Here is an 18,695-nt window from a genome sequence, read left to right as displayed (position 1 = left end):
CAAAATATTAAAGTAGTCAAAGAAACGAGACACAACAGGCTCATGTATACCAGTTGTGACAACCAAGTCTAGCTGGCCTGGAGATATTGATGATCATGCTAACCTCCTCCGCATCTATTTATTGAATGTATACTCTTTTTTATCATACCAATTGATGTCCATCGCTAATTTTGCAACAAAAGAAAACAAAATAAATTATAATAGAACCTCATATATGGATAGTACAGGAAAGAGACATTATAGATCATTCACTGTGCATCCTGGACTCTTGTAATTGGTCTGGAGCACCAGAAGCTCCATCGGTATTGGGGAAAAAGCTCTATAAATGACCTATTGCTTAGGGATGAAGGTTGATTGCTCAGACAACTATTTTGGACTCCTTGTACTTCACCTGTATTGAGTTTCCGCCTTCTGGCCCTCCCTGGCATCGGTAAAGTAGAATCTTCCTTTACCGTTAGACTAGCCATACACATTAGACTAATGGTGGATGTACAACTAATGTGCACTCAGCCATGCTGAATTTAAATTTTTCAATCCTTTTGTTCTCAAGGGGGGTTAAGTTGCTGCCATATATGTCTGGCAGCAGCTTATTCCCGTCTCCCCATTGGGAACACATACATGATTGACTTTGTATGTGGTGGGAAGAATAGTGTATGGCCACCCTTAGATGACTATCTGAATGTCTTCAATATAGTGCCTATTTTTTGCGTTGAAGAAGCTGGAGCCATATATGTTATGGACAACACCATGGCTCAGTGGTTAGCATTGTAGCGCTGGCGACCTGGTTACAAATTCCACCAAAAACAACATCTTCAAGGAGTTTGTATGTTCTCCTTGTGTTCGCGTGGGATTCCCGTAGGTATTGTGGTTTCTTCCCACACTCCAAAGACATACTGATATCGAATTTAGATTGTAAACCCCAGTACGGACAGCGAAAACAATGTCTGACAATGTCAATGTCTGTAAAGTGCTGCATAAAAGAATAAAATAAATAAAAACATAAATATAGTACGACATCTCGGAGAGTAAAGTTAAGGCTTTCACTTTTAATAAGACATATTTTAGCAGAAAGGGATTTAATAAAAAAAAAATGCACCAGTTATGTAATCCTAATCCCATAGAGATTAATTAAGAAGAGAATAAATAACTAATGTTATCTATTCCATGAATGGTAAGTAAGAGGCAGTTTATAGTCTCTTGTGCACTTTTATGCTTCCGGGCTCCAGAAGGCCAGGTAGCCATTATTTTGGCTAACATGAACAGATTGGCGTTTTACACAGAGATGCCCAATTTTGTGAGACACCTCCAAATTTGACAAGTGATGTTCAGCCACATGGAATATTAAAATGAAAAAAAAAAGAAGCCTATAAAGCATATGATCAATGAGATATGGTGTTTAATGTAAGCTGCCAGTGATACGCTTTTTATTCTAATACCAAGTTCTAGTAATGCTGTCTCTTTTCCTAGTGCCACTATCGCAAAATAGTTTCTGTAGTTGCCAACAGTTCAGAAGCCACGAGCAGGAGGGCTATGAGCCATGTGGGACTACTGAGCGACTGGCTGGAGAACACTGATTTACGACATACTCAATAGGCAAGGAATAGCTGTCACAGAACCAAAGGAACTATACATATGTTATGAATAATGGAAGAAATATGAAATGTGCTTATTTTCTGGAAAACAGGTATTGGCCAATATGCAACTAGAATCATGAGATCTGGAATAGAATAAAATTAGAATTAGTGATGAGCGAGCATGCTCGTTGCTCGAGATTTACGAGCATGCTCAGGTGTTTTCCGAGTATCTTCAGTGTGCTCGGGTGTTATGTTTTAGTCACTCCGTGCTCATGATTTGCGACTGTTTGACAGCTTTAATACATGTGAGGAATGCTTGTTTCTTAGGCATTTCTCACATGTATTAAAGCTGTCAAACAGTCGCAAATCATGAGCACGGAGTGACTAAAACATAACACCTGAGCACGCTGAAGATACTCGGCGAGCACCCAAGCATGCTCGCCGAAAGGGTTAAGAGAACATGTTCGCTCATCACTAATTAGAATGCATCTCATTTAGCTGTAACCAGCGCTATTGCACTGTTGTAATTTCTTGTGTAGAGAAGTCTGCCATCAGCCCTGGGGGGGGGGGGGGGATGACTTCATTTTCCATGAAGGAGCCAGAGATCGCTCAGCATGTAACACTGGAATGAGTTCCTCGTGGATTCAGGGCGTGATAAATGACCAGCAAGCGCCGTCAGCCATGTGTTATGCTCTCAGTAATTACCTGGACAGTATCATATGGGGTTGTCGGCTATAAATGGGAATTAATATTAAATTTAACATAGTTTATACACTGAAAAAGTAAAAATGCTGCTAATATATGCCATAAATATGGCAACCATTATTATGGAATCCATATTTTAGTACCCCAGGGACAAAGGTACAAATATATGAAGATAAAGGAAAGGTTGGTGTGATCTTTCTACTTTATTTATAAACAGATTTGCATACTGTAGTAATAAGCGTTCATTGAAAAGAACAGGATTGTTTTCTATTTTTTATGTTTTTTGTTAATGTCGTTTAAAATTAAATTCTGTTTTATTTTTCTTTATTCACACACTGCATTTATCCTCTATCTGATGGACATATTTTATGGGGTACTGTGTCTGCTTGTGGAGACTGCCAGCTGGGACAGCTATACATCTAGAAGAAAGTTGGCTCTCTACCCTAGAAGTCAATGCCTAACCCTTAAGCAAGACTTGTAACATGAATAAGGTTATTCAGCCAAATTTGAGTTTTCTCCAAAACTAAACAGCACTCATCATGGTCATTGCCTTGTGTCAGTGCAGAACAAGGGTATTGGGTAGCTTGGTGGGAGGACTTTGAAAGAGGTTTAGGAGAAACCCTTTCTCCTTGAGGAAAGCACCAAATAATGTAAGGAGAACTATAGGCCACACAATGCTGTCTTGGATAAAGATGCAAATGAGGAAGAAATCTATTTAGCGCCACATATCGGATAAACAGCTGTCTGCAGATGGGTGACTTTTCCTTTTGTAAATGACTCTGATTTGATTAAATAACCTTTGTCATGTTGCAAGGATAATTAAAGAATCAGACATTGATGTATAAGGTGTCTACTGTATATCCAACCAGTGGCACTGGAGAGCCTCCCTTCATCCTCTTAGAGGAGCGCTAATCTGCACACTGGGATTCAAAGAACATCAAAGAAGAAGACTCAACGAGTCATTCCTAAGGCCCTCCTAAGACCCTGCACGTGGCATGAAGCCGGCCATACCTACCGAACTACAAGTGGTAACAATTTAGTAAATAACCATCGGATTGTTCATACGAACGATCTCAGCAACAACACAACAAACTAAACTGTCATATTCAGTGCATATTAAAAAATAATTCAATGCCCTTGTGCAGACTAGCAAGTGTTCAGCTGTAAACAGCTGATCCTACCATATACAAAAAGTCTCAAATTAACAACACTGGAATTATTCCAACATGACAAATCACATTTTTTGTGAGACAGACATCTATCATTGCCCATCACAATTCGTTGTTTGAGTAACACTTCTGAATGAGGGTCAGCTGAATTGGTCTAAATCTATCATTTTGGCAGACTTTATCCAATGTGTATGGCCAACTTAGAACAAAATGTTAGATTTAACCAAAGTGTTACATTATTCAATTTATTACCTGCAAAACCTATGATGCACTAGATAGCAGGGCTGTGCAAAAGAAGCAGCACATAAGGCACGGGGATTGTGGTGGGGATGTAACTGGCCATCATACTTTTCTTGGTTAACAACTATAGCGGGCAACGTTAATATTTTAGGTGGTTTAGATTGTTGTTTGCCTCGCCTTTGTAAATCCAGCAGCTGTTAAAAGGATTTGTTTTGTGAAAACAAGTTCTTTCCCATCCAAAATAGGTGATTAGGTGATAACTTTCTGCTCATTGGGTGATCCATTACTTGAGTCTGCACCCATCGGTACGCAACAGCTCCATTCATTCTAAGTGGGGCTTCCGGAAAAAGCCAAGCGCAGCACTCGGAAGCCATGTAGGAAATGAATGGAGCATTGATCGAGCATGTGCACTGCAGCTCCATTATAAGGGCTCGTGCACGCGACCGATTTTCCTGTAAGAGCAGTCTCCGTGGTTTTCACCCTAACAGGGATAAAAGTTCCCTGTTCTGCTGATCGGTGCAGGTCCCTGCTGTTGAAGCCGCACCAGTCAGAAAGTATTCACCTATCCTTTGGAGTTTGTATAGGTGATAACTTTTTTTTCACTGGACAACCCTTTAAGCCAATATAACCAATAATGTTAAATCAATATAATACTTAAAACAAAAATTACCACCCATGATTCCACCTGAGGAAGCGAGGGCAAAACGTGAGTAGGGGCACAGGACCACATCCCATATCTACCATTTGGACATGTAAGTTGCCTTGTCACTTTTCATCCATTTTGGATGTTTCTTCACATATAAGGGATCTCTTATGGAGCTTGAATACCACATACTATATATGTGTACCTACTTGGGCCATTGAATTTATGAAGTTATCTTCAAAATAGTTTATAAAGACATATAAAAGAATTAAAGGTATCATATGGTAGTTATTACTAGGTGGCCAATGGATTTTAGATAATGTCGGCAGTGGATGATGTACATGAAGAAGGAAACTGACATATGTTATGGCTGCAAACACTGATGTCAATACAATGAAATAACAAAATGAGTTCTAATTGTCTTACTTGTTTAATAAAACTGAGAGGGAAGCAGGGATGGTTTAAATGGCTCATGGTGCAGAAGAAATCGTGCACCATAGCCATTGCTGGAAAAGACTCTGCAAGACAGTACAAACCGCACTCACATCCCAATACACCCTGATTTACCTAATGGCAGATCTCCTGGCGGGCCCTTGAGCTGGACTTCTTTCTCCTGTTCACCTCTCAGGACCGCTACAGCATCAGCAGTTACTACTTGGACTATGCGTGCAGATACCTCCTCTGCCGAAGCACCAAATGGGCAAAACAAGACAAGCAAACAATACAGACATCGTTAATATAAATGGGCAGGGAGGGTACAAAGTAATATTAAGAGTGGAAAGTACTACACTAGGAGATAGGAACAATAAGCAGATTATTTTTAAAAAATCTGATGTTTTGCTTAAAGGTAATCTGTCACATTGCACATGCAGTCCTATCTGTGGACAGCATTGTATACAGCAGATTAGTATATAGTTTGAGGGGGAACTATGTAGTATAACTTATACTTAATTTAATCTTTCTAGAAATCCAGTAGGCAGTCACACAGAGAAGGCTGTCAATCATGGAATAAGTCCGCCCACTGGACAAATAAGCATAGAAAACAACTATGGTTTAAATGATTAAAAGCTATAAGCTATATTGAATCTTTTTGCTAATAACTATATATCAATCTGATAAACTGACCAAATTATATAACATGATGCTGGCAAATAAGAAACTATGTTCAAAATGACAGATTTGCTTTAAAAGGAATCTGTCACCAAGATCTCTTCCTCCAAATTATTTCTAGGCACATGTAGCTCTTTCAAAGACAAATCCAACAATACCTTTACATGGCCAATCTGTTCCTCCATTCCTGAAAATCAGCATCTCAATTGATATTTAAATGAGGCTGAAGTGATTTCAGCAGGTGGAAGCTCTTCCCAAGCCTCTGACACTACAGATCTATTGTCCACCCAGCACTTCCTCCTGCTTGCCTTACAGCCTCTACGCTGTGCAAATCAAACCAGGAAGGATCTCGGCACTCACATGTGAAATAGCTAGCCATTTATTGTTGTCTCAACATACAAGTCATCAGACATTTCAGTCCCTCCTGGGCTTTTTTCAATAGCCTCTATGCTGTGTGCCTTTTAGCAGGAGAGGGCGGAGCTGGGCAGGGAATAGAGCTGGAGTGACAGAGGCTTTAGATCTACAGCCTTATTTTCATATAAATTAAACACTGATTTCTCCGTAACGGAGGAATGGACTGTCTAGATAAAGGTATTGCTGGATTTGTCTTTGAAAGAGCTACATGTGCATACAAATAGCTTGGGGGGGTGGAATCCTGCTGACAGATTCCCTTTAAGAAAAATGAAAAATTCATGTATTATGAATATGAAACAAGAATCCAAATATATGAAACAGTGAAATTGTTACAGATGGTAATTGAAGTAATTATGACAAGGTTGAACTGCCAGAGCAACAGACAGGAAGTGTTGTCATGAGGACACTGGAAGATGAAAGATTTTTAGCCTATTACAAGTGACCATCTCTTATAGCTCCTCCGCAATGTCATGGGTCAGGACAGCAGTTTAGTGGCTATTGCTGAGAACTGCAGTTCAGCTTCTATTAAATCATTGGTCATCAGTAACAATGTAGCGGACAGACCTTTTACTACTGGAATATAGTTTTGAAAAAAAATATTTTTTTTATTTAGACTAGTTTTATACCTCCTTCTCATCGCCTAAAGGGTTACCTGGGTTCTGGTACTGCAGAGACATGCAAAGTTCCTTCTGTCTTTCAGAGAAGTGAATGACTACATAGATGCATTAGATCAAAGCAGTTTTTTATGAGCAGTCAGGCAGAGTTCCTATGCAGGTTCCCTGTCATCTCTTGCCCATAGTGTTTGATAGGGTAGAAAAAGAGAGAGCACCCAGATAGCTCAACGATATAAGAGCCCAGATAAGTAAGGCTCCGTGCACAAGTCCGCTTGGAAATTCTGCATTTCTGTTTTGATTTAGAAAAAGAAAACAGAATAAGTGATCCATTGCACCAGTTCTGCAAATGGAAGCAAAGGGACCCCGTAGATTTTTTTGGGGTCCATTTGGTATCAGTTTTTAAGAATTGAAGAATAATTCTGCATGCTTAACAATGATGCAACAGATCACTTACTCCATTTGTCTATTCCTAAAATGGAACAGTGAGTGGACAAGAAAACAAAACCTAAGATTTTGTGCACAGGTGAGAGGTATATAACACAGATTATATTATAGATATATTAGGAAGTACTTGAATATGTAAAAGACTAAATCATGATAAAGACGAAGGGGAATAATAAGCAATTATTCATGCAAAGCTAGTAACAAGGATAAAGTTATTCAAATGTTGAGCATGTGTTAAAGGGATTCTGTCACCCAGTTTTTGCTACCTCATCTGAGAGCAGCATAATGTAGGAAAAGAGACCCTGATTCCAACGATGTATCACTTTGATTACTGGGTGCAGCAGCTGTGACACAATCAGAGTTTTTAGATGTAGCATGAAGCAGAGCTGAGAAAGCTGCCCCCACCTATAGCACAGCTAACCCCACCCACACCACAGCTTTCTGTGTACATTGTATATTGACAATGAGCTGCTTTTCAGAGAATGTAGTGTAATAGGACCACTTGGTATGAGGAAGCTAGTCTAGGCAGTGATAATCTCCTGGTGATAAAGCATTTATTGTATGGAAACAATCGCATATAGCCTAATAAGTGAGATATCGCTGAAAACAGTGTCTCAGCCCCTGCTGTCCTCAGATTACATAGCACAAACCTGCTGACAGATTGCCTTTAAGAAGACAGTTTTATGTGTGCACAGGGGAGTCTAAATCTTCTCATTGAGAATGTATTTCAAAAGCACAATCATAGAACCGAAATGAGAGCCTGACAGAACGCGAACTGCAAATGGATCATAAACACTTCTCATTGTTTCTGCCAGGTAGCACAATTATCCATATAATAATTCACAGCAGGAATCTCCTAATCCACAACACAATTCATCTGTGACATATGAAATGTAACATCAGGAATAATACGTTTCTGGGAAGAACATTAGTATGCTATACATTCTGTATATTTATGAGTGGAGGCTATAATTTTATTTGTATACTCTCACATTTTCCTACTATTGGTCTAGATGTTTTTGATATATTTTACATGTCAGAAAATCATTGGAGACATTTTTCTATAACCATAAAAAATAAATTATGGAAAAATATACAAAGCAAAGATTGGGCGGAGGCCAATGGGTTATCTAAAGAGGCAGAGGGTTATCTAAAGATATCTTCACATTGAGTTTTTGTCTTGCAGTCAAAAACTATGGGCCCAATTCATCAAGACCGGCGCTGTTCATGAGGGGGCTGCTGGAGTCAGATGCTCCTGATTCATGAAGAGGTGCATGCCTCTTCATGAATCAGGAGTGTCTCACAAGTGGCGCGTGCCTCTGTGCGCCACACCAGAAATCTTACTCTAGTCAAGTACTTGACCCTGGTATGGCAGATTCTGGGGGTCGAACCCAACCCATTACTCCTCGAATTCCCTCCATTAATAAAAACTCTGACAGTTCAGATTGGATAACTTGGCCACAGCAACCTTTATTTAACAAATATATCGCAATTTATCAGCTTGAACAATATCATAAGCTTGGTAAGGTCCTTGAAGCTACAAAGCACTTTGGTGATCACCAAACAATAAACCACAATTAGTCCCAGCTGTAAACCACACATTCTCGGGCACCATAACCCAAAGGGTTCCTTTTTCCATTAACCTTCCTTTGCTGGGAGTCCCAAGAATCACCAGACCAACTAATCAATCTTTTACAATTCTGGAATCTATATCTTGATGAATCCCCCATACCAATATAGAACCAACTTCAAGGACCCCCAAGCACTAATAGCCATTATGACCTGATAAAACTGACCCTTATTAATTCCCAATCCTCCTGAATTCTCAAAACAATTAGGAGGGCGGGCGGGACTCTAAATCTGTTCCTAGGAGCGGGAATAAAGAAAAACCCCGCCCCTACCTGACCTTATAAACCCCCACCACTAACACTACTCCTCCCGACTAATAGTAATCCCACCTTCCCTCCAACCTATTGTCATGTCGGACTCTGCCCACGTCCAAGACTGGGGGCTCTGGCGTTTTCAGGAGTAAGATTTCTGACATAGGAAACGCATAGCTCATCCTGAATTAGAAGCAGAGCTGATCAAAAAACGTTCGGAGAAGATGAAGTGTGAACATACCCTAAAGAGGCTGTAGATGTACCTAAACACTTACATCCCAATGTCTGGATACCCACAGTCTAGATTGGTACATTGTAACATAATGAAGTTGTAAACATTGTTGTAAACAGGGTCGGACTGGGCTGGCGGGATACCGGGAATTTTCCCGGTGGGCCCCGCCCCCTGCTGCAGAGGAGAGGGGGAGAAGAGAGCAAAAAAAAAAATCCTGCGGTTTTAAGGGGCACGGGCCCTTTAAAAGCGCAGGCACAGTGTATGCGGGGACGCGCGCACGCGGCGTTCATTACCTGAACCACCGCGGCGCACGTCCCTGTGAAGCAGCTGAAGCTGCGCGTCTCCCTTCGCCGGCCGGCTTATGACGTCATCGTCATGCGCCTGCTGTGAAGGAGGCGCGCAACTCCGGAGAAGGAGGACGCCGCACGGGATCGCAGGAAGGTAAGAGGTGTATGTGTGTGTGTGTGTGTGTGTGTGTGTGTGTGTGTGTGTGTGTGTATGTGTGTATGTAATGGTCTGGGCCCCTGGCTGGACACACAAGGGGGGAATCCCAGCTGGACAGTGGACAGACACACAAGGTGGGAAGCCCAGCTGGACAGACACACAAGGGGGGAAGCCCAGCTGGACAGACACACAAGGGGGGAAGCCCAGCTGGACAGACACACAAGGGGGGAAGCCCAGCTGGACAGACACACAAGGGGGGAAGCCCAGCTGGACAGACACACAAGGGGGGAAGCCCAGCTGGACAGACACACAAGGGGGGAAGCCCAGCTGGACAGACACACAAGGAGGGAAGCCCAGCTGGACAGACACACAAGGGGGGAAGCCGAGCTGGACAGACACACAAGGGGGGAAGCCCAGCTGGACAGACACACAAGGGGGGAAGCCCAGCTGGACAGACACACAAGGGGGGAAGCCCAGCTGGACAGACACACAAGGGGGGGAAGCCCAGCTGGACAGACACACAAGGGGGGAAAGCCCAGCTGGACAGACACACAAGGGGGGAAGCCCAGCTGGACAGACACACAAGGGGGGGAAGCCCAGCTGGACAGACACACAAGGGGGGGGAGCCCAGCTGGACAGACACACAAGGGGGAAGCCCAGTTGGACGGACACACAAGGGGGGAAGCCCAGCTGGACGGACACACAAGGGGGGAAGCCCAGCTGGACGGACACACAAGGGGGGAAGCCCAGCTGGACGAACACACAAGGGGGGAAGCCCAGCTGGACGGACACACAAGGGGGGAAGCCCAGCTGGACGGACACACAAGGGGGGAAGCCCAGCTGGACGGACACACAAGGGGGGAAGCCCAGCTGGACGGACACACAAGGGGGGAAGCCCAGCTGGACGGACACACAAGGGGGGAAGCCCAGCTGGATGGACACACAAGGGGGGAACCCCGGCTGGACACACAAAGGGGAACCCCGTATGGACACACAAGGGGGGAACCCTGGATGGACACACAAGGGGGGAACCCTGGCTGGACACACAAGGGGGGAACCCTGGCTGGACACACAAGGGGGGAACCCTGGCTAGACACACAAGGGGGGACCCTGGTTGGACACACAAAGGGGGACCCTGGCTGGACCCAGGCAAAGGGGGGGTGGGCAGGATGGATATATGGGGGGACAGGCTGGACTCATGGAGGCCAGGATGATATATGGGGGGCAGGCTGGACATATGGAGGTCAGGATGGATATATGGGGGGGCATGCTGGACACATGGGAGGCCAGGACGGATATATGGGGGGGCAGGCTGGACACATGGGAGGCCAGGATGGATACATGGGGGGGCAGGCTGGACTCATGGAGGCCAGGATGGATATATGGGAGGGGGCAATCTGGACACATGGAGGCCAGGATGGATCTATGGGGGGGGGGCAGGCTGAACACATGGAGGCCAGGATGGATCTATGGGGGGGGCAGGCTGAACACATGGAGGCCAGGATGGATATATGGAAGGGGGGGGACAGGCTGGACACATGGGGGGCTAGGATGGATATGTGGATGGGCAGGCTTGATACACGTGGGCGAACATAAATATATGGAGGGGCATGCTGGATATATGGGGGGTGTCAGGATGGATATATGAGGAGGCAGGCTGGACACATGGAGGCCAGGATGGATATGTAGGGGGAGCAGGCTGGACACATGGATATATGGGTGGGGCAGGCTGGACACATGGAGTCCAGGATGGATATATGGGGGGGCAGGATGGATATATGGGGGGGTGTCAGGATGGATATATGCAGGGGGGGGCAGGATGGATATATAGAGGGTAGGCTGGACACATGGAGTCCAGGATGGATATATGGGGAGGCAGGCTGGAAACATGGAGGCCAGGATGGATATGTGGGGGGGGCAGGCTGGCCACATGGGGGGCTAGGATGGGTATATGGGAGGGGGCAGGCTCGATACATGTGTGCTAGGATAAATATATGGAGGGGTCAAACTGGACAAATGGGGGCCAGAAGGGATATATGCAGGGGGGTGTCAGGATGGATACATGGAGTCCAGGATGGATATATGGAGGGGCAGGCTGGAAACATGGAGGCAAGGATGGATATGTGGGGGGGGCAGTCTGGCCACATGGGGACTAGGATGGATATATGGAGGGGGGAGGGCAGGCTCGATACATGTGGACTAGGATAAATATATGGAGAGGCCACCCTGGACATATGGGGGCCAGAAGGGACATATGGGGGTGCCTGGCTGGACAAGGGACTTAATTACTGTTTGGGGGCCAGATTGAGGAACATACTTTATTAGTTTATGGTGGCCAGTGGGGAACATTATTAATTTAGATTCAAATTATTATTATTACATTATTACTTCAGTAATATAATTTACTTTTTAGGAAACTGTTTTCCATGGGATGGGACAAAAGAGGAGTCCTGTTACTGTGCAGGATGGCACTATGTTGCTTTTTTTCTTCAACTGGTGTAGTGTAAAAGTCGGGGGGGAGTGGGAATATTCTCTAGAAGAGATCAGTTATTGATAACTGTGTGTTATTTTCTGCATAGTCGATTCCTGGCTGGAAGAAGTGATGGCCGTCTGTGCCTGATGAAGAAGAAAAGCGAAGATGAAGGACTTCACCTAGAGACGTCACTGGTGAGTCAGTGTATTACATGTACACTTACACTACACACGTGGTCAAAATTGTTGGTACCCCTCGTTTCATGAAAGAAAAACCCACAATGGTCACAGAAATAACTTGAATCTGATAGATTACAAACTTTTGAAAATGAACAAATGAAAGTCAGACATTGCTTTTCTGCTTCCACAGAATTAAAAAAAAAATTAACCTCATGAAATAGGCCTGGACAGAAATGATGGTTCTTCTTAACTTAATATTTTGTTGAACAACTTTTTGAGGCAATCACTGCAATCAAAGGATTCCTGTAACTGTCAATGAGACTTCTGCACCTCTCCACAGGTATTTTGGCCCACTCCTCATGAGCAAACTGCTACAGTTGTCTCGTGTTTGAAGGTTGCCTTTTCCATGTTTCAGCTCTTTCCAAAGATGCTCAATAGGATTTAGGTCAGGGCTCATAGAAGGCCACTTCAGAATAGTCCAATGTTTTCCTCTTAGCCATTCTTGGGTCATTATCCTGTTGCAAGACCCATGACCTGTGACTGATACCAAGCTTTCTGACACTGGGCAGTCCATTTCTCACTAGAATCCCTTGATAGTCTTGAGATTTCATTGTACCCTGCAGAGATTCAAGACACCTTGTGCCAGATGCAGCAGAGCAGCCCCAGAACATAACAGCCTCCCCCATGTTTCACAGTAGGGATAGTGTTCTTTTCTTGATATGCTTCATTTTTCTGTCTGTGAACATAGAACTGATGTGCCTTGCCAAAAACTTCCATTTTTGTCTCATTTGTCCATAGGACATTCTCCCAGAAGCTTTGTGGCTTGTCAACATGTAGTTTGGCAAATTCCAGTCTGGCTTTTTTATTATTTTTTTTTTCAACAATGGTGTTCTCCTTGGTCATCTCCCATGAAGTCCACTTTGGATCAAACAATGACAGATGGTGCGATCTGACACTGATGTTCCTTGAGCTTGAAGTTCACCTTTAATCTCATTAGAAGTTATCCTGGGCTCTTTTGTTACCATTCATATTATCCGTCTCTTTGATTTGTGATCAATTTTCCTCCTGTGGCCACGTCCAGGGAAGTTGGCTACAGTCCCATAGATCTTAAATTTCTGAATAATATGTGACACTGTAGTCAAAGGAACATAAAGCTGCTTGGAGATGGTCTTATAACCTTTACCTTTAAACATGCTTTTCTATAACTTTCTTTCTAATCTCCCGAGACAACTCTTTCCTTTGCTTCCTCTGGTGCATGTTGAGTGTGGTACACACCATGTCACCAAACCTCACAGTGAGTATCTGTAGCCCTATATACAGGCCCACTGACTAATTACAAGATTGTAGACACCTGTGATGCTAATTAGTGGGCACAACTTGATTTAACATGTCCCTTTTGTCACATTATTTTCAGGGGTACCTTAATTTCTTTCCAGGCCTATTTCATGAGTTTAATTTTTTTTTAATTCTGTGGAAGCAGAAAAGCAATGTCTGACTTTCATTTCTTCATTTTCATAGATTTTTAAATTTATTATTACTTTTGTCAGATTCAAGTTATTTCTGTGACCATTGTGGGTTTTTCTTTCATTAAACGAGGGGTACCAACAATTCTGATCACTTGTGTGTATAGTATATACAGAGCTCCTGTGTATGTCACTGGTGATCACTGTATTACGTATACACTATATACAGAGCTTCTGTGTATAATGTCACTGGTGACCACTGTATTACCTGTACACTATATACAGAGCTGCTGTTTATAATGTCACTGGTGATCACTGTGTTACCTGTACACTGAAACTATATACAGAGCTCCTGTGTATAATATCACTGGTGATCACTGTATTTATTACCTGTACACGAACACTATATACAGAGCTCCTGTGTATAATATCACTGGTGAGCAGTGTATTACCTGTACAATGACACTATATACAGAGCTCCTGTGTATAATGTCACTGGTGATCACTGTGTTACCTGTACACTAACACTATATACAGAGCTCCTGTGTATAATGTCGCTGGTGGCAATAACAGTGTTGTTAGTATTGTGGTTTGTATTCATGATCAGTATTGTAGTATTGGGTCACTTTGGGGTGGTAATATGTGGTCTGGTCATGGTGTGGCCGTATTTGTTCCTTGTATGTGGTATTATTCAGTCACTATGTGGTGGTAATATGTGATCTAGTCATGGTGTGGCGATATTTGTCCCTTTTGTATGTGGTATTATTGGTGTTGATATAGTGAACTGTGTTGTGTATGGCGGTCATTTTGTTCTTGCTGATATTAACTAGGAAAAGATTTTTTCCATTAGGCCACAGCCTCACCATCAGTATTTGGTTAGTATTTTTTCTCAGGAGTCGCTGCCAAAACAAGTAGTGGGTGATAAATGCAGAATTGGTGACTTGTTTCTATTATACCTTTTGTCTGATTGTTCCTCATCTAGTTTTGGCTCCCACTCCTGAAAAAAAAAATACTGACCGGATACTGACCAAATACTGATAGTGGGGCCGTGGCCTTAGAGATTAAATACTTGGACTAGAGCGGCAGAGATGCACTTACAGGGGTTCTCCAGGGAAAACAAGTAATCACCTCTCCACAGGATCAGTGATAATATTGATTGGTGGGGGTCTGACTGCTGGGACACAATTGGCAGAATGTGGAGTTTTTCTCCCCATTAGACTGGAGCGGCATGTGAGATGCGACCACTGATCCATTCATTCCTAAAGTGGCTGTGAGCACTGCTCTTTTTTGGAAGCCCCCAAGAGAATGAATGGAGCTGCGGTCAGACGTCCCACCTGCCGCTGCATTTTAAAATGGGGATAAGTGTCCTGTCAGGGATAAAACTTCCCCATTCTTCTGATAGGTGCGTTTTCCAATGTTCGGACCCAAACGATCAATAAGTTACTACCTATCCTGTAGAGCCCATGGATCGGTGATAACTTGTTTTAACCAAAGAAGCCCTTTAATGCAAACTACCGTAATTGTACATCCCAGTTAGTGTCGCACAGTAGATGTGCAGGAGTCGCCAGTCAATGCTCCACTATAACAGGGATAGCGAATAACAGATATTTGCATATGGCTGTAGGTGGGCCCCTAGAGTCAGTTCTCCCTGTGGGCCCCAGACACCCCAGTCCGACCCTGGTTGTAAAGGAGAGGGTGCTATCAGGGAAGATATTTGTTTTTTGAACATTGTGACGATACAGCTTATAATCTTAATTAGCCAGATGTTTAGATTTGTTAATCCAAGAGAAATACACAATTGTGTTAGTATTGACTTGTAAATGTAACATTATCATAATTTTGGTAAAAGTCAGTAATGGGACATGTTGACTATTGTTGGTGAGAACTGATAACTTGTCCTGAAGAATAGAAACCAACTGAATTGTAAGTCTATGTCTTTAATAAAGAGATCAGCACAGTACCCCTTTTTCACTCCTAATTTTAGGAGTACTATATAATACATTAGGGTATAGTACTATTATACTATTAGGATATTTATTTGGGCACTGTATGGCAGCATGTTCTAGGCACACTGGAAGGCAGAATAATTAATGTACTGCATTTTGTAGGTAAAGTATGAGCACAGTATATGATAGCATTGGAGCACAGTATATGATAGCATTGGAGCACAGTATATCATAGTATTGGAGCACAGTATATCATAGTATTGGAGCACAGTATATCATAGTATTGGAGTATATCGTAATATTTTCACTCTGTGCAGTTGAATTATCAGCAAGTACTTACACACTCAAATTAATTTATTTCATCCAAACTGTCTTGTGTTACATTTATTGTACTTTTTAAGAAGACACGACTGTTGGCATGGTCATATTGACGAAATCTTGCGGGCTTTAAAATTGAGATTGTTTCTTACTATAAAAGATTAAATACACTATTATCAGAAGCCCACACAAGTATACCTCTGTAAAGACACTCAAGAGGTACATCAGGTCATTTTTGACGCATGTGCCACTAACACTAAAAAAAAACATTATAATAATATAAACCCAACTATAACAATAGAAAGCATGTAACTTTATGAGACTACACAAATATTCGCACTGGCTAAAAGTAACCAGACTGCCTCCAGGGACTTCCTCAAGAGCAACATTGCTTCATATCTTCCACTTTGATGCTTATTTCAAGAGAAAGGAGCACTGCGGCGGAAATTGTGTTTTTACTATTAATGATGCTGAAAAAGGGACAGACACTCTGAACTAATGGACGTCCTCTATAAATAGCAGAGCCAGCCACTTTAATTCACCCTTGAAGGCTTATTACCAAGATTCCTCTAACTGTACTTTTCTTCTAAGGGTTCATTCATAGTTCAAGGAATACAGGAAGGGTACAGATCAGTAATAAAAATTGTCCACTGGACAGATGGCCTTTGTTGGCTGTAGGAACCAAAGAGGACGTAGATTTATACAAGAAAAAGAAATGAACTGACTCGGCAATATCATTAAAATGGGGCGAGGGACTGTAAACACTGTGGTCTGACATATGTGTAAGCCAAAAATCTGGTGGTGCTCAGCTAAAAGTCCCAAACAGGAAAAAGCAAGAAGAGTCTCCGAAGCAAAAAAGGTTTAGCGGCACTCACCGCTACTCAGATGTAAAACATCCGTCGTCTGTACAGCTGCCACTCGCGGCCCCTCTCCTCGCTGCTATGTTTTAAGGATTGGAATAAAGAATACTTGTTTTGTCTTTCCGGTGAGTGCTGCTAAACCTTTTTTGCTTGAGGGCATAGATTTGCTTAAATAACTCTAGCAAGATGAAAGCTGTGCTGTGATTGGTTGGGAACAAAGATAGTTTTTCTTCTAGACAGTTGAGATTAAAGGGAATTTGTCACCAGGTTTGTATTGCCACATCTGAGAGCAGTGTCACATACTGTGTACTCCTTGCTGTAGTTTTTATAAAATCTGTTTTATCTGCTGCAGCTCCATAAGTCCTCTCAATGCCGAGCTCTGTATAATCCCACCCACACCAATAATTGACAGTTTTCTGTGTACACTGTGCATAGGCAGAAAGCAGCCAATCAATAGTGGGGGCAGGGATAGAAAGAGCTAATTAATATAGGGCTAAACTGCAAGATCTTATCACTGAGAAGACTAGCAGAGCTCCAGTACGATTATCAAAACTACAGAAGAAGCCCAGCAAGTGACACATTGCTGTAATCAGGATCGCTCCCCCTACAATATGCTGCCCTCATTTGGGACAGCATAAACCAGGTGACTGATTCTCTTTAATATCCTTAGGAGAGTCAAATCTAAAATAGCCCATACATTTCCATGTTTAGCTTTTTTTTTTCAAATCAGTCTTTCAAGTTTCATTCCTTCCATCAGATAGATGATTTCTGCAATATTTAGGCATTAAATTCTGAGATAAAACAAATTTCACCCTGTATTTCTGAAATAAATAAATAAATAGTTGTTAAATGGAAATTTTAATATTGCCTTTAATTCTCCAATGAAAATCAGGCTGAGCATTCAAGCCACACAAATATAAGCAAGCCAATCCCAGAAAATCACCAATCCGTATCTTTACTGAACCCCAAACATAGGAAGTATTTGCCCTGTCAAGTTCAGAATGATGAGATAGCCAAGGAAATGGAAGTAATCTGCCCTTGCTGGAAGAAGGATATCCACACTTGGATATAGTCTGATGGTTTGTCAACGCGTTTCAGAGTCACAGAGACTCCTTCTCAGGAGAACCCTACTATATAACAACGCATTTCAGAGTCACAGCGACTCCTTCATCAGGAGAACCCTACTGTATAATAACACATTTCAGAGTCACAGAGACTCCTTCCTCAGGAAAACCCTACTGTATAACAACGCGTTTCAGAGTCACAGCGACTCCTTCCTCAGGAGAACCCTACTGTATAAAAATGCGCTTCAGAGTCACAGCGACTCCTTCCTCAGGAGCACCCTACTGTATGATAACGCATTTCATAGTCACAGAGACTCCTTCCTCAGGAGAAACCTACTTTATAACAACGCGTTTCAGAGTCACAGCGACTCCTTCCTCAGGAGAACCCTACTGTACGACAACGTTTTTTAGAGTCACAGTGACTCCTTCCTCAGGAGAACCCTACTGTATGACAACGCGTTTCAGAGTCACAGCGACTCCTTCCTCAGGAAAACCCTACTGTATGACAACGCGTTTCAGAGTCACAGCGACTCCTACCTCAGGTTAAACCCTACTGTACGACAACGTGTTTCAGAGTCACAGAGACTCCTTCCTCAGGAGAACCCTACTGTATGACAACGCGTTTCAGAGTCACAGCGACTCCTTCCCCAGGAGAACCCTACTGTACGACAACGCGTTTCAGAGTCACAGAGACTCCTTCCTCAGGAGAACCCTACTGTACGACAACGTGTTTCAGAGTCACAGAGACTCCTTCCTCAGGAGAACCCTACTGTACGACAACGCATTTCAGAGTCACGGAGACTCCTTCCTCAGGAGAACCCTACTGTACGACAACGCATTTCAGAGTCACGGAGACTCCTTCCTCAGGAGAATCCTACTGTATGACAACGTGTTTCAGAGTCACAGAGACTCCTTCCTCAGGA

General features: G+C 42.9%; 1 protein-coding gene across 13 annotated transcripts in view; it reads right to left on the bottom strand.

Moving 5' to 3' along the window:
- Positions 1–18,695, bottom strand: part of MAP2 (microtubule associated protein 2) — a 304,763-nt gene that overhangs the window by 75,092 nt on the left and 210,976 nt on the right. For 10 of the 13 annotated variants that reach the window (XM_073646562.1, XM_073646567.1, XM_073646566.1 and 7 more), the window contains one exon: positions 4,899–5,012. The exons of the other annotated variants lie outside the window; for them this stretch is intronic. In XM_073646562.1, coding sequence (XP_073502663.1) covers positions 4,899–5,012 — 114 coding nt within the window. The remainder of the gene's footprint in view (positions 1–4,898; positions 5,013–18,695) is intronic. 13 annotated transcript variants of the gene reach the window in all.

This window comes from Phyllobates terribilis, unplaced genomic scaffold (genome assembly GCF_046119375.1).
Source record: "Phyllobates terribilis strain yellow unplaced genomic scaffold, ASM4611937v1 Scaffold_9__5_contigs__length_417890890, whole genome shotgun sequence".
Taxonomy (NCBI): Eukaryota; Metazoa; Chordata; class Amphibia; order Anura; family Dendrobatidae; genus Phyllobates; species Phyllobates terribilis.
Note: the sequence above shows the minus strand (reverse complement) of the source record. Positions and strands in the feature narration are given on the sequence as shown.